Source organism: Acyrthosiphon pisum, chromosome A1 (genome assembly GCF_005508785.2).
Source record: "Acyrthosiphon pisum isolate AL4f chromosome A1, pea_aphid_22Mar2018_4r6ur, whole genome shotgun sequence".
Taxonomy (NCBI): Eukaryota; Metazoa; Arthropoda; class Insecta; order Hemiptera; family Aphididae; genus Acyrthosiphon; species Acyrthosiphon pisum.
The window spans coordinates 24,141,177-24,159,589 of NC_042494.1; the positions used below are offsets into that span (position 1 = coordinate 24,141,177).

The window sequence follows — 18,413 nt, forward strand, 5'->3', positions numbered from 1 at the left end:
TTAACTTAACTAGTTAATTTTGGCTTTTTATTAACTTAACTGTTATACTTACTAAATTTCTTTTTTAATTAACGTGAAATTAACGAGTTATTTTTTCATTTCAAGAAGTAAGTTAAGTTAATTTATTTTGTATTTAATTTTATCATATTTCACTACTTTAGTATATTTCGTTTTCATGTCAAAAAGTATTTACCGTGAATTGTTTAAAGTAAAAAAGGATATACATAATTTGAATTTAACTATATAATATGGAAACACTGTATAAAATATAAACACTATAATCTATAATTTATAGTTTTGGGTTGGAAAAAAATTAAGTACGTTAGCGTTGTATAAACAAATTAACTTTTTTTTAACTTGATAAAAAGTTCACAAAAAGTGTGTATTAACTTTTAACTTAACTGAGTTAACCTATAGTTAAATTAACTTTTAACTTTTAACTTTTTGTTATTGGTGCATATTAACTTAACTTAACTGAGTTAAAAAAAATTATTAACTTGCCCAGCCTTTCTTACAATGCTCTTACAAAGATTTTATTGCCGGCAGCATTTCACTGCTGAAGTGTATGTTAATATTTAACGACGATGGTTAATCGTCGTAAATAAGAGAAAACGCAATCAAAGATACCTCTCCATTCATAAAAGCTTACACCTAACCAGTTAATCTACTTCAACCATTCTTCCTCAAAAAAAAAAAAAATTGAACTGACTCCAATATATAAAAATTAAACTTATTTAGCCTACCGACACATTGGAAAACATATGTAGATGCATCAAAAAATACAGTAAACTTGCAATTGGTAAAATCCAGTCGTACAGTCAAGTAGCACATCGCATCTTAAAACACAACTCAATTTAGACAACTGAATAGATATCTAGCTTTATTGAAAGCCACAGAAGAAGTTTCTCCGCAGAGAATAAATGCTCGTCCATTATACTGACTCACTTAGTGTTCTCGAAAACTTAGACAATCCTGAAACAAACAATCTTATGTACACTCGAATATTGAATAAAATGTTTAAAACCAAAAAACGCATTAATATTGTTAATATTTGGCAGTACTTGATTCTTAGATTAAATATTTTTAGATACATAAATAATAATATTAATTAATATTTTATAATTTATTTTCCAGTTGTCGGTAAGAAACATTTTTGATTATTTTTTTTTAAGACTTATAATTCATTTTTGTTTGAATGTTTCTTGGTAAATTCACAAAAGCAATATTTTTATTTTTTTTTACATTGTTTTTTATTCAATTTGAAATCATATAATATACAATTTTCAAATCTGTAACATTCTTTCAAAATTAGACGTGATAAAAGAAATAAATGATAGGAGAGTGTGGATTATCCCGAATGTACCTATAGGTCTCAGTACAGCTACATATCTACTTGCGATTCCGATAACGTTTATAGTTTGGTTTGATAGGTGTAAATATATTTTGCTCACCTAATCTTACATAATTAAAATGGTTCTTTTGTTTTTCACGGCCCTTTTGAAAACTACTGGGATATTTTTACTTTTGGCCCTTTAAAGTTCCAACTAGATTCACTTTCCTATCAGAAAAGATACTGTTGAAGAAAATCTAAGAATTTTTACTGTCCTATTAGTTGATGACAGATAAAAAATAAAATTAAAAAAAAAAACAACACGCATTATTGTAAAATCAATACATTCTTCGTTTCACTTAGAATCTAAAAATTAAATATTCAAATTTAAAAAAAAAAATATTATTTGAAGAAATTCTTCTAAAAACAAAAAAAAAATTAAATTAAAAATCAAAAATATTGCTTTTCAAAATTTGAACAGACAATATTTTATATTTCCTTATGGGGACTTACGTTTTACTCTCCTTATTGACATCGTATAGTAAAACCCAGCCGGGCAGACTGAATTGATTAAGAAAGAAATCTTCCCAGCGAAACTTGTCTTGTGGTCTGTGAGGCGAAAAATGATGTCCAACGTAATTGCGGCATGGCACTGGTTGTCAGCCCACTTGAAATGTTTACCTCCTCTCCGTCATGTGGCTTCTAAAAAAAAAAAAAATAAAGTCATTTTATCACAAAATTTAAAAACGTATTATTGCAATTTTTAGTTGATTGTATGTCCTTATATGGTAAATCAATATTATAAATAGTATATTATTAATGACTACATTTTTTATTTTGTTCCAGATAAGGAAACAAGTAAGAAAAAAATTTTTTTTTTTATTGGTCTCAAAATTACTATAATATTGCAATACATTTGTAGTAAAATAGAATTTAAAAACATAACTAATTAATTATTTGATAAAATATATATGGTTTTAAATACAATTAATTATTTATGTACATTATAATATTGTTAACAAAATATTATATTTTGTTTATTTTATTATTGTTTTGAAGAATTCTACTATGTTAATTTCTTAGTCTGTGTTTAAAACTAACTTGTTCCAATAGGGTGGTTTATGTAGTTTTATCGTTGCTATCTTTGTTTTTTGGACTGTGTTTATTGTAATCATTTTTATTTTGTACGAGATACTTGTTTTATGGTCTCTAATCTTATAAAGTTTTCCATTTTCTAACGATAAATTTTTCTTTTTATATCTTATTGTAATATGATATTTGAATACCGTTAGAAACTATTAATTAATTAATTAACTATTAATTCACTTAAGGCCTTTCTTAAAATGTCGATTAAGTATCAGATAATGCTAATCGTCTAATAACAGATTTTATTAATGGGGCACATTTCACCGGTTAAGTGTCCTTGAACTTTTAACAGCGATGGTAAGTACCTATGGCCCTAAAGGATACAACATTTTTACAAAAATAAGAGAAAACGCAATTAAGGGTATCTCTACGTTCATACAAGCTTACACCTAACCAATCTATCTATTTCAACCTCTCTTCTTCTTCAAAAAAAAAGTTAAATTTATTTAGACTACCAACACATTGAGAAACATATGTAGATGCATCAATAAATACCGTGGGACTTGCAATCTCAATAATCATCCAGTCGAACAGTCAAACAGCACATCGCATCTTAAAACACAATTCAATTTAGACAGCTGAATAGGCATCTAGCTTTATTGAAAGCCACAGAATAAGATTCTCCGCAGAGAATAAATGCTCGACCATATTACTGACTCACTTAGTGCTCTCGAAAACTTAGACAATCCTGAAAAAAACAATCTCATATACACTCGAATATTGAATAAAATGTTTAAAACCAAAAAAACGCATTAATATTGTTAATATTTGGCAGTACTTGATTTTTAGATTAAATATTTTTAGATACATAAATAATAATATTAATTAATATTTTATAATTTATTTTCCAGCTGTCGGTAAGAAAAATTTTTGATTATTTTTTTTTAAGACTTATAATTCATTTTTGTTTGAAAGTTTCTTGGTAAATTCACAAAAGCAATATTTTTATTTTTTTTTTTACATTGTTTTTTATTCAATTTGAAATCATATAATATACAATTTTCAAATCTGTAACATTCTTTCAAAATTAGACGTTATAAAAGCTATAAATGATAGGAGACTGTGAATTTTCCTGAATTTATCTATTGTTCTCAGGTCAGCTACATACCTACTTGCGATTCCGATATACGTTTATAATGTGGTTTGATAGGTGCAAATATATTTTGCTCCCCTAATCTAACCTAATTAAAATGGTTCTTTTAAACTTGTACCTATGTTCCTAAAATATGTTTGAATTCTTAATAGGTATTTGTTGGAGTGCATTTGAGCGTAGTGTACAAACACTAAAAATATTATATTTTATTTGCTTCTTTCTCCGTTGTTTGTTCCAATTATTTCGCTTGGTATTTTCCGCCAATTGTGTGATGCCTTTATTGTTGTTTTGTTCAGATCAACCGTCAGTGCGACGCCTTTTCGTTGTAAATTTTTGTTCGCAATATATAATTTGTCAGTTAGACATATTAAATGTAAAATAAAATCTTTTGTAAATTAAACCAATGTTTTTTTTTATTTTTAATATATTATCCAGATTTGTCGTGTTACAATGTATACTTTTAGATATACAATGACCGATAAAGTGTGTAGTTTTTGCTTATCGACCTTTTTGGGGTCGAAATCAAAATTGTGTGAGTTTTGAATACAAATGAATAATTAAGGAGTCATTACAAGTGACATTTGTTTTTTTCCATTTACAAGTGTATAACATTGCAAGTTTTATCTCCGTTAGTTTAAAAACTAGAGTGAAATAACCTCTTATAAAATGTAAAGCTAAGATTATTATCAAGACAATAACTCTTTTTGAGCTATTTATAGCCAATATAATTTTTTTCTTATTTTGTAAGTTACTTTTCAGTTGAAATTAAACCAAATCAAATCTAACTTAGTGATAACAACATACATTTTAGTGGGACTCTCATTAGTATATAGTTGTGATAATTTTGATTTTAATATATTTTGTTAGACTTTAATTTATTAAAGTATCGCTTTAGGTAGTTCTTAGATTGTGAATTATAAGGTGTATTATGATTTAATGAATAGTATGTTTATTATTTTATTTATAGTATTCGAGAGTATGTAGATTTTTTATTTATTTAATTTATTTATTTAAATTTATGTGATTTGTGTCTCATTACTCCTAACTCATAACTCATAACTCATATTACGTATATGATCATCATCGTCCTCAAATGTTTACTTACTCACTGAGTATATTATAGCTATTACCTCGTTTAGTTTACAAGCCGTCACCTATAATTGAGTATAACTATTGGCAATTAATATCGTTGCCTAGATAGACCTATAACTTAAAATATTGTAGGTAAGAAGAACGACATATTATTCAGAATTCAAAAAGTTATCGAATACTAAATGTCGGTTAGTTGAAAGTCACTCCACTCAGAATCTTAAATAATTACGAAAGTACACCTGGTATTATAATTTAAACTTAAAAATTATCCTGTATTTGTATGATTTGGATGACAGTTATTGTGAAAATACTTATTACTTCATAATATAATATAGTATGAGTATCATATACTAGAATGCCATACATTATTACGTAAATTCGTATAACAATGAATGACTGTATATGTATACATGACATTTTCACTGAATGTTTATGTATATTAGTATTTTCTAAACATGATATAAATGTTCAAACTATTTTGACTTCTTTTAAGGTGTTTAGGGCATAGTCAGTTACCAATATTTTTCTGTCAACGTCAATTTTATTTTATTCGTATGGTCAAAAGCTTGAAAATTTAATACAAGGCTACTAATATATTGTTACAAAGATAATTAAAAATATTAAAAAAAACATTGTCACAATTATTTTTTTATGAGCATTTAAAATTAGAAATTAAAAAAAATATATATTTTGTAGTTAAACAATGATTACTTGTATACCTAAGGATTAACAAGTTTAAAAAATGGTTCCACGTAAATTGGTAAATAGTTTACTTTAGTCGCAATAAATTCAGGAAATTCCGTTTAATATATCATAGGCTGACTGACCGTTCTCGCTCAGAATCGTTTTTCTTATACAATACTAGTATATCATTGAATTCGAATTTAAAACCATCCATTATATTGACCCACTTGTGACCTATTGTACAGCAGAGCGACACCCATTTGCCCACATTTTTTATTATTTAATTTCCAATTGTGAAAAGAAGAACGTGGTCCCTTATTTTGTATTCATTTAAAATATGCTATTCATTTTTAGATTATATATTCTACTATTGATTTGTTTAATTAAGTTTTATATACCTAATGATTATTATTATAATTTTATGTAGAGATTATTGGTACGTACATTTTTTTATTTTTTATTTTATTCTGTTTAAGATTTCAAGATTATAATATCAGGTGTAATATTTATTATTTCATCCATTAGCTTGAATGTCATTGTTAATTAACATACCATGGAATAAACGTAAACAAAATCGATGATTGTCATCGAGTTAAGATATTAAATTAAGTTAGGTTGCTAACATACACAGTAGGTACATTTAACTCATGAGAGTACACAACAGTATTAGTATAGAGTCATGGTGTACTGTTTTGAATATAATAGAATTTATACACTCACCAAAGACGGCACTGCTGCGGGCCACAGACGGCGGCCCCGCGCGTTTCCCACAGGGTAGACGACATCGGGGACGAAATGCCTCGAACACAACAGAGATGTGTGGTCCACCGGAAATCCTTGGTCCATTTGTGGATAAATTAGACATTGAAGATCAAAATCATTAAAATACATGTCGTTTGTTAATTCTTAATTCATAAGATACTGTTTTAAAACTATTACATTCAAAATTAATATTTCCATAATAGAATAGAACATTAGGTGGTTTCTGACGGTTCTGTGAATTATAAATTGAATACCTTTAAAATGTGATTTACACAAAATAATAAGTATATATATTTGTTTAAATATCTATTCTTAATTAATATGCACATAACTATACTACATAATACATAATATGATATAGGTACGGAAGTCAATATTAATAACATCAGAATTCATACTTTTTAATTTTCTGAAGAGAAAATAAGAATTTAATTTTGTACTTAATTTTCTAATATTGTATTATAATATATATTTTTGTAGCGATATTTGGTAAGTATATTTTATGTTTATTTTTATTGTCATATTTTTAATTTCCCTTCTCGTGGAATGGCCAGAAGACAAATTAAATATTTTTGTTAACTTATTATATCCTGTATTGAAGGGATGTGTATTCAAAAATTGTTATTGAATATCGAATGTGTTGTATATAACACTGCTAACGAATGACGTATGACGTTTGCAGCTTCACATTTTTTCCTTAGACCTAATATAACAAACGTATAACTTTTGTGAATGTTTTTTCTAAAGAAAATACATTTTCAAAATTCCATATAACTAGTTGTTATATTATGTTCCTTCAGAATAATGTTATCTTTTTATCATGTAATTATAATGGTGTTTATACTATTCGTTCTTGTCCGAAAGCCCCTTAAATTTTACATGTCCACATATCGTTTTGACTTTTTCAGAAATGAAGTTTTCATTTATTTTGTTTGCTTTACTATAGATACCATAAATAGTATAATAAATTAATTATTAAAGATTAGAGTAACATTTTATAAAATTCTGATACATTTTTTTCCCCAACAAAATGTATATTATCCTTAATCATAGTGTAATCTATATTGAACACTATTCTAATCAATTAAACATTATCATTTGCAGTGAAAAATACAGACAGTACGTATTATTTAATAATATTTAATATTTAATAGTTAAATAATAATATTATTTGCTTGGAATCGGTCGTTTAAATGTTTGTGGTTTTGATGGAGTTCATTCAAATTATTTTTAAACGGATAGATATAAAAAAAAATTAGGAGTGCAATTTTGATATTAATTAAAGCACTAAGTTAAGAGATACCTTGTACTACATAATATTCCATTTTTTCACCGAATATTTTTGTTTTTATACCCACTAAATTGCAAAAAGAATTTGAATATCTCCGACTCGATAGCTTCTAAAATGTAACATATTTATACCTTGTACTACATAATATTCCATTTTTTCACCGAATATTTTTGTTTTTATACCCACTAAATTGCAAAAAGAATTTGAATATCTCCGACTCGATAGCTTCTAAAATGTAACATATTTATAGCATGTTTATTATCATTGATATCTTATCAACTACTATTTTGACGCTATACTATAGTTTTGGGGCTTCCATTCCCAATTCAGTAAATTTACTTAAACCCAGTTTCGTGGTGATTACATGTATAGTCAACGTTTCGCCTGACTTTGAAAATAATATGATCCTGAAATTTGATGTTCAACTGAGGAATTACTGAATCGGTTGATTTATGTTATTTAATTGTAGACTCATTGGAAATAGTTTCGAAGTCAAAAATAGCTATTCCTTGTGATTGTGCAAAATTTAATATGCGCATTTTTCTGTCAGTGTTGTCCACGAAGTACCAGGGTTTTCAAAGTCATCTCTAATGATTGTATAATGTTGGTAGCTATTCCAGCTATATGTATATTTTGATCTTAAATAGAAAACCTTTTAAGCCGGTGAAGTTTTTAAAATAAACGAGTGCCATGAACTTACCATTAAATGCGGACCAATCCTAGAAATCCTAAAAATATCGATTTATTGTCTGATAGCTGTAAGCTATTTCCACCATCCTTAGACGTCAGTGTATTTTATTATTCGATTTATTATTTTTTTCCACACTCCTCTAAAGCTTGAAAATATAAATCTTTAAACTCGTTGCTGTATTCGTAGTGTTCTTTATTTCAATATTTTAATTCTCTAATTTTGTTATACTCGTGACATTTGTATGTGCTTCTTCACATTTATTTAAATATCTAAGATATCAATATCTCTCTATGTAAAGTATATCGTTCTAGTTAGCTTGCCTTATAATAATATAAGCCAATAAACCAATGAATTCTGTACTACCGTTCACCATACATGTTTATAAATAGGTGGAAAATATGATTACTGCTGATTCCTTGTTATCAACTACAAAAGTACGTCGTATTGACTATTGTCGATTGTCGAATATCTTAGATCATATACAATGGATCTAACTACAGCTTACTATTTTGTTGCCGATATATCGTTGAGTCGCCGAATTAGGTGATCGATGTGTGCAAGCGCAATGCAACTCCTTGCATAATATTATCCATAGGTACAATTATAGGCATCTGTGGATAAATATGCGATAAGTCACATTGCGCATGCGCATATCTACCACCTTTTTCGAACTTGCCGCTGTTTCCATTATACGATTTGGCAACCGGTCCGCGAGACAGCGCATCGCGTGGCCACAGACGCGGGGCTCCGGACGAGTCGCCGCCGGCGACGTTTAACCTGTCTTTTCCGTACGCTCTATGAGAGCTGACCGTGTGCCTGTGTCGCGTCCGGCCGTTTTTCTGGTGCCGTTTAGCGACAACCCTCGGGTTCGTGTGGTGTGCTTTATCCGCGCACGTTCCTTATTTTACATTGTTTTCGACGATGTTTTTATCGTTTCCGACGTCGTTACGACTATCGTCGACCCGTCGTCCGTTGTGCGACCGAAAGGCGTTGCCGCGTGTTATCCGCCGATTACTCGCGTCGGATCATCATAGTCGTCTGATTCCGACGGGCCATAGTTCGTGTCGCGACCGGCACACGTCATCGTTCGCCATCGATCTTATTATTGTGCACGTATATCGTTCGCCATCGATCCGTTTATTGTATGCGTAAGTCCCGCGTGCGACGCCGCTCTCAGTGCCATGATTGCATAATTCGTGTTACGTAATCCGGCCGCTCGCCATCGTCAACAGCCGCCGCGCCCCGTTTCACCTGCATGTCATCTCGTTCACGCTGCCGCAGCTGTTGCAGTCGCTGCCGCCGATACACCGCCGTCGTCGATACACCACCCCACCGCGGCGTATGTGCCGACCTGTAACCTTTTATATATTAATATCATTGTTGCGATTATCGCACGTACGACGTACCATTATTATATTATTATTGTTGTTAAATTATTATTGTCTTGCGTTGCGCCCGGGAAGAGACGTTTTCCCGGCCAACATACGTACACTTGTTCCTGTACAATATATATTATTTTACCTATTTAAGAACTATTCTTATTTATATTTATTGGTCATGTTAGGAACCCCTTGTTATTATAGTAATATAATATAGGTAACGTAGAATTTAGATGGGTAAGCACTTTTGTAAGACGACGACCGTCGCCATCGAATAATGCATAGTACATAAGTCAGTCGTGAAATAGTCTTAGACTCGATTACTGTGTGCACGTTTTATATAAAAAATAAAAGTATTAATAACATTTTAATTCATTGCGTTAAAATTCAATTCCTGTAAAAATAAGTTTCAATAGCGTACTGTAGTACTTTCGAGAGAGCGAACTCATTCTTTAACAGAGGATAACAACTCAAAATTGTCTACGAAGGAACAAACCCAAGTAAGACATAACAGTCACCTATTCGGTCCAAGGCTGAACACCATATTTTCCTTTATTCTAGTAGTTGCCCGGCCAAATGCTGAGGAAATAGCCGGCTGCTCAAACACACCTAATTCGGAGAATCGTAGCTGATATTGATTATCGGCAACATTTTTTTGTATTGATTTAATACGCTGTGGCTCCATCCATAGAATATGATCTAAGTCGAATATCGTATGTTTCTTGTTAATGCGCTACTCGATATTTATAAAAAACAATATTCCACTTGTTTTGCTCAAAGCAGAAGAAAATAAACTGAATATCTTCAAAATTGAGTGAACATTCAACGCATTTCATATTCTGCTTTTTGTCAATTCGCTAAATTGGCCGTAACTAGAAGAAGAACTAAAAGAAAACATTTTGAAGAAAATTCTAGTAATGAACCAGTGTAGACCCTAGGCTGAATTTTAAAATTGATACAAATTTGGCGCACTTGATGCAGCAATAATGGCTATAGAAAACAGATTTCACTCGACTGCACAAAATATTTTAAGAGATATATATCATTCTTCTCGAAAAATTGTTTAAATTAGGTTAAAAACGAAAAACTACCTGCAGATGTGTTCTGTACATTTTGTGTTTGCACTACCTATTAAAAAGTAGTTTGGCGCCACTGTTTGTCAATTAATAGTGTTATAATTTACAATCCATAAATTATATAATATTTACGTGACAAAATAAATACTAAACTAATAGATACTTGACACTTATTGAAAGCCATAAATCATAATACAGTTAGAAGTTTTAATTTCTTTCCAGAAGAACTATACCTATATTTATAACTAGGTAGTATGTTTTGGTTGCAAGCCTTTGAAATTGTTTATACTCGGATGACTTTTACGTCTATGTGCAATGTGCATATTATATTATAATATATTTTAGTACCTACATAGAGAGATATTATTATTTTTTTTTCATTTATTATCATTGCTATGATGATTATTGAATTTTGATGATTCAATTTTTAATAAGTAAATAATAACAATAATGACAGTACTTGATTCTTCCTAAGACTTCGATTTAATATTTTTAGATACGCAAGTAATAAAGTTAATAATTAATATTTTATTATTTATTTTACAGCCTTCTGTATGTATCATTTTTTGAGTTTTTATTTAATTTATTTTTGTTTGGAAGTTTCTTGGTAAATTTACACTTGTAATAATTTTATTTTTTTAATATTGTTTTTCAAATTATTGGAAATCATAGATTATTATGGGAGAGCGTTACTTAAGAACCTATTTAATCTAAAATACTTTTTTCAAACTTGTATATTCCTGAAACATGTTTTACCTATATTTTTCATATTTTTTGGCATGAATTTGTGCATAGTTAATGCGCCCTAAAAATATTAGATTTTATGTTGATGAGCTGAGTAATTATTATGATAGTTGTAAGTTACAAAGTAGTAAAATATATATAATAAATATTTGAAGTATAAATAAACTATGAAATTAATATAGGTACCTATAAATTAAGACCACATTTAGATTTGTTTTATATTTATACAAGAAAAAATCGATTTGAAAGTTGATACCCAACTGAAAATTTTGAAAACTATAGAGTACTTTTCAAATAAATCACTAGATTTTTCACTTTAATTATAGCAAATTATAACTAATTTATAATCATACTTATAAATTCCCACCGTGTATTTTGTTTCTAGTTTCTTGTTAAGACACAATGTAAACAAATAATAAAATAACAATATCATTTTTATTTCATTTTAAATACAACTTTTATTATATTATAAATCAAGGATAGTAATAATTATTATTTATAATTAAATAATAATTATTAAGACAAATTTAATTCTAAAATAACAATCGTTTCATTTCATTAAATGTACTTGCAAGCTTATCAATAATGCCATCATAGTTCCATTCGGAAAAAATATCTGCTTCAGAATTTATTAAGAAAAAGGATTCCAACAAGTCTTGATCAGTAAGAGATCTGAGACGAGTTTTGATAATTTTAAGCTTAGAGAAAGAACCTTCACATGAGACTTGGGTAAAAGAAATTGTTAATAAAGTTCCATATGCAATATATAAATCTGAGTATGCGCTACTATGTAAATTAAAATCTTTCAATAATTTAATAGCACTTTTTAACAGTTTTGATCAATAGAAAAAAGTGTTTCTTCTTCATCATTTTCTAAATCAGAATAATAGTTGCAACTGTCTGATTCAACTGCAGTGATATTTGATTGATACTCTGTATTATTTGAAATATTATGATAAATAGATGCAAAAGATATTAATAGATTAACTGAACCATCTCATCACCATCAACTACTACACTGTCATACTGTATTTATATTTGATTATTTTTATTTTATAAATAACCATTTGTACATAAATGCACATCATACATACTGTTCATATTAAATTTTATAATTATGATTTTTCCGTTAGGTAGGGCCTCATATATTCATACAGATAAGGGGGCCTCACTGGCTATTGCCAGTCCGACCATGCCAATGCCACTACAAAAATTACGAAACTAGTAGTTTCCTACAATTACCAGTTATTACCCTCTTTGAGTATAGTAATTCTAATAGTTATACATCTTAAATTTAAAATTTAAAATTCTATGAGGCACTAAAATATAGTTTTCTTTTGATGATACTGTTTACTAAAAAGTTAAATTTTTATTTTTTGGGTACTTAAATAGTATATTTATAAGGCAATAGCATAATTACTAAACTAAATAAATGTTATATAACATTTTTATGTTCAGTACACAAAAGTGAAGTACCTACCTAGTTGGTTACACTACTTGGCCTATATTAGTATGAATTATTATAGCATGATAATTTTGGACAGTGATAGTTGCTGTAGTTCACTTATAATAATTAAAAAATTTCAAATTACTCTAACCCTCAATGGAATATCTGAATCTCGTAATAATTTACAGTTGAGATATAATAATTATAAGTTGTAGGTAACCATTAACGTTCTGATTGTTGGCGCACCGTCGCGGAGCTAATGCAGGTTATTTCTTTAGCTGGCCGCAACGGCACTCGTGATCTGATTACCGTGAGATAGATAGGGAGTGCTTAAAGAATGAATTACGAGAAAAATAATTGACAACCCAAAATTCGTTGGTATGTGCATGGAGCACTGAACAAAACTTATTATTGTACATATAAAAATAATAACATCTGTAATTATAAACGGGGGGTATGATCACACCTTACAATAACCTGATCAAGGGGATGGAGAGATACATAGAACAATATAAACGACAATATAACAGTAAACAATAACAATCTTAACTGTCTGACGGTGGTGATAGTGGCGTACGTAGACAAATAATCACAGCTGACTCCGGGACACGGATATAGATACTATGGTTGCACGACGGCCCATATTGGATCACAGTGCTGAGCGGCGCCGAATGTTCTTATCAATTCTGACAAAAAGTCGCGTTTTACTAGCGCCCTCTACAACTACTACTAAGTTACGGTAACCAAACCGGGTTACCTAGCCACGGTGGAGCGCTAGTATGTCGCGACTTTTTTTTGTATGGATACTATGTATGTATTTATGTAACTTGATAAGAACATTTGGCGCCGTCATATTATTGTTCGTTGTGCAACCATAGTATCTATATCCGTGCTCCGGGACAACGGCAGCGACTGGACCTGGTACCAACTGTCAACACGGACGGAGAAAGTTGCACCGAACAGCGCACCGTCGCAAACGGGGTTGGCTCACCTGCGTGGCGCGGCGCCCACGGCGCACTTGTGTGCAGCAGAGCTACGATGGGAAGAAACACATGGACACCCAAGATCAACGTATTGCGAACCACAGTGGGTCGACGAACGGGGCGCACTGGTAAAGGCATAGACATATAAATAAATGGACTGCGCTTAGAGAGAGAAATCATGAAACCGACATTGATGAGAGAGATACAAACTGTTGGGGGCAAGCATGGGGGAAATAATTGAATAGTCAAATTATTCCATGATATTATTTATGACTTTATCAAATGTCAATGATGGTTATCACTACTTATCAGTTTTATAATCTATAAATTACAATAATTTCATGGCATGAATGAAATATAGTTATTATTTCTTTCATGATTGCCCCCAACAGTTTCTATCTCACTCACACAATGTACATTTCAGATTCAGATAGACAGGGGGTGAGGAAAGCGCAGTCCATTTATTAATATGTCTATGGGTAAAGGCAATAAGCGAAAAAGTGTAACGAGCGCTAGTACACCACACGTGCGGTGACCAACAACGACCGACGGCGACAACAACGCAAACGAACGATTACACGCGTCCGGTAACAAAAAAACGGCGTGTCGAAAAGAAGGTAGTCGACGGATGAATCCGAACACTTTATCGACGGAAAAACGGTGGCGCGGGTGCGAAGAAAACAATAATCGACCGGCCAAGCACGAGCGTGCGTTGGGCGCTCGGATGCGGGTCGAGAACTGGTTGACGGTTGACACTTGACGGCGATAGCTCGCGGATGGAAAAGATTCACACCGTTGGGGGAGGGGGCGGGGATCAACTGATTAAACGCCCGACGCCCGAAGCTCGACGCCGTACATCGGAGCAACGGCCATAGTGCCCAAACACTGATATTTACTTATTTATTATTTTTGTTATTTGCTGCAGTAACATATACATAAATACAAAAATCATAAGTTAGGTATACATAATATAAATATAACAGGTACATTATAATAGGTTTTATAGTAAAGACCTTTGGGGTCGAAATCATAAGTGTGTGGTCTTTGAATACAACAATGTGCGGCTTTAACATATGAAACGATTGTGGCTATTGGTTCTCTATTTTATTGCAAGTGTGTGGTTTTAGGAGTCAACAAATTATGCTAGTTGGTTCGCTGAAAAGGTTAATCTCGTATGCCAACGCGGAGCATCATTTTTTTAGTTTAAGAGAATTTTTTTCTATTAAATACTTGTATAATGTTCTTAATTATACATGTACTCAATAAATGTCATAATGTTCAATAAATACAAATACTGTATTATGTGAAAAATCGTCCAATGATGACAAATTGAAAAAATTAATTAGGTCATAATAAATAATAATACAATAAATGCAAAACATTATTTTCCACTAGATTTTTCACTTTAATTATAGCAAATTATTACTAATTTATAATTATACTTATAAATTACCACCGTGTATTTTGTTTCTAGTTAACGACGGTATGTTGTTTTTGATTTATGTTATTTAATATTGTATTAGATTAATCTTTCGTCATATGTAAAAATATAGTATGTACTATATTAAATTGTTTTTAAGTCACAACACTATATCCATACAGCGAACAAGCGTTTTATGCTAATTTTTGCGTTTTTTAGAATAAATCATCCAATTTTAATGGTTATATGAGTATTTGTAACGGCCGATGCCACTAAAAAAATTAAGAAACTAGTAGTAAAAAAACAAAAAAAATGAAGTCATTTAATCGCAACATTTAAAAACGTATTGTTGCAATTTTTAGTTGATTGTATGCCCTTATAGTAAATCAATATTATAAATAGACTATTATTAATAACTACAGTTTTTTATTTTGTTCCAGATGAAAAAAAAGGTACGTCAACACTTTTTATTATTGGTCTCAAAATTACAATGTTGCAATACATTTGGGAAACATATGTAGAATGTAGATGCATCAATAAATACAGTAGGACTTGCAATCGCAATTATCATCCAGTCAAACAGTCAAACAGCACATAGCATCTTAAAACACAACTCAATTTATACGGCTGAATAGACATCTAGCTTTATTGAAAGCCACAGAATAAGATTCTCCGCAGAGAATAAATGCTCGACAATATTACTGACTCACTTAGTGCTCTCGAAAACTTAGACAATCCTGAAAAAACAATCTCATATACACTCGAATATTGAATAAAATGTTTAAAACCAAAAAACGCATTAATATTGTTAATATTTGGCAGTACTTGATTCTTAGATTAAATATTTTTAGATACATAATTAATAATATTAATTAATATTTTATAATTTATTTTCCAGCTGTCGGTAAGAAACATTTTTGATTATTTTTTTTTTAGACTTATAATTCATTTTTGTTTGAAAGTTTCTTGGTAAATTCACAAAAGCAATATTTTTATTTTTTTTTTTACATTGTTTTTTATTCAATTTGAAATCATATAATATACAATTTTCAAATCTGTAACATTCTTTCAAAATTAGACGTTATAAAAGCTATAAATGATAGGAGAGTGTGGATTATCCCGAATGTACCTATAGGTCTCAGTTCAGCTACATATCTACTTGCGATTCCGATAACGTTTAGAGTTTGGTTTGATAGGTGTAAATATATTTTGCTCACCTAATCTAACCTAATTAAAATGGTTCTTTTGTTATTCACGGCCCTTTTGAAAACTACTGTGATATTTTTACTTTTGACCCCCTAAAGTACCAACTAGATTAACTTTCCTATCAGAAAAGATACTGTTGAAGAAAATCTAAGAATTTTTACTGTCCTATTAGGTGATGACAGATAAAAAATAAAATTAAAAAAAAAAAAAAACACGCATCATTGTAAAATCAATACATTCTTCGTTTCACTTAGAATATAAAAATTAAATATTCAAATTAAAAAAAAAAATTTACAATTTAAAGAAATGCTGCTAAAAACAAAAAAAAAATTAAATTAAAAATCAAAAATATTGTTTTTCAAAATGTGTACAGACAATATTTTATATTTCCTTATGGGGACTTACGTTTTACTCTCCTTATTGACATCGTATATCAAAACCCACCCGGGCAGACTGAATTGACGAAGAAAGAAATCTTCCCAGCGAAACTTGTCTAGTGGTCTGTGAGGCGATTAATGATGCAATGTTCAGAGTAATTGCGGCATGGCACCGGTTGTCAGCCCACTCGAAATATTTACCTCCTCTTCGTCATGCGGCTTCTCAAAATAAAAAAATGAAGTCATTTATTCACAAAATTTTAAAACGTATTATTGCAATTTTTAGTTGATTGTATGTCCTTATATGCTAAATCAATATTATAAATAAACTATTATTAATGACTATATTTTTTATTTTGTTCCAGCTAATGAAATAAGTAAGTTAACACTTTTTTTTTTATTGGTCTCAAAATTACAATGTCGCAATACATTTGTAGAAAAATAGAAACAAAAATATATCTTATTAATTATTTAATTAATTATATTTAATTAAATAATTAATAAGATATATTTTTGTTTCTATTTTTCTATTAATTGTTTTTAAAACCATATAATTATTATATGGTTTTAAAAACAATTAATTATTTATGTACATTATAATATTGTTAACAAAATATTATATTTTGTTTATTTCATTATTGTTTTGAAGAATTCTACTATGTTAATTTCTTAGTCTGTGTTTAAAACTAACTTGTTCCAATAGGGTGGCTTATGTAGTTTTATCTTTGTTTTTTGGACTGTGTTTATTGTAATCGTTTTTATTTTGTATGAGATACTTGTTTTACAAATGACGTATGACGTTTGCAGCTGAAAATTTTTTCCTTAGGCCTAATATAACAAACGTATAACTTATGTGAATGTTTTTTCTAAAGAAAATACATTTTCATAATTCTATATAACTAGTTATTATATGTTCGAAGCCCCTTAAATATTACATGTCCACATATCGTTTTGACTTTTTCAGAAAGGACTTTTTCTTTTATTTTGTTTGCTTTACTATAGATACCATAAATAGTATAATAAATTAATTATTAAAGATTAGAGTAAAATTTTACAAAATTCTGATACATTTTTTTCCCCAACAAAATGTATATTATCCTTAATCATAGTGTAATCTATATTGAACACTATTCTAATTAATTAAACATTATCATTTGCAGAGGATAAAGACAGTACGTATTATTTAATAATTTTTAATATTTAATAGTTAAATAATAATATTATTTGCTTGGAATCGGTCGTTTAAATGTTTGTGGTTTTTATGGAGTTCTTTCAAATTATTTTTATACGGATAGATATAAAAAAAAATTAGGACTGCAATTTTGATATTAATTAAAGCACTAAGTTAAGAGAAACCTTGTACTAAATAATATTCCATTTTTTTCACCGAATATATTTGTTTTTATACCCACTAAATTGCCAAAAGAATTTGAATATCTCCGACTCGATACCTTCTAAAATGTAACATATTTATAGCGTGTTTATTATCATTGATATCTTATCAACTACTCTTTTGACGCTATACTAGTTTTGGTGCTTCCATTCCCAATTCAGTTAATTTACTTAAACCCAGTTTCGTGGTGATTACATGTATAGTCAACGTTTCGCCTGACTTTGAAAATAATATGATCCTGAAATTTGATGTTCAACTGAGGAATTACTGAATCGGTTGATTTATGTTATTTAATTGTA

General features: G+C 29.6%; 1 protein-coding gene across 1 annotated transcript in view; it reads left to right on the forward strand.

The window, feature by feature from the left end:
* The window catches only part of LOC100302376 (uncharacterized), a gene marked incomplete in the record, with an annotated part of 87,772 nt that overhangs the window by 40,321 nt on the left and 29,038 nt on the right, over window positions 1-18,413 (forward strand). Inside the window, 12 exon segments of the mRNA NM_001162963.1 lie at window positions 2,179-2,188; window positions 3,328-3,333; window positions 4,537-4,545; window positions 5,773-5,781; window positions 6,588-6,596; window positions 7,212-7,226; window positions 11,091-11,096; window positions 15,193-15,201; window positions 15,579-15,590; window positions 16,037-16,042; window positions 17,087-17,098; window positions 17,882-17,893. Coding sequence (NP_001156435.1) covers window positions 2,179-2,188; window positions 3,328-3,333; window positions 4,537-4,545; window positions 5,773-5,781; window positions 6,588-6,596; window positions 7,212-7,226; window positions 11,091-11,096; window positions 15,193-15,201; window positions 15,579-15,590; window positions 16,037-16,042; window positions 17,087-17,098; window positions 17,882-17,893 — 115 coding nt within the window.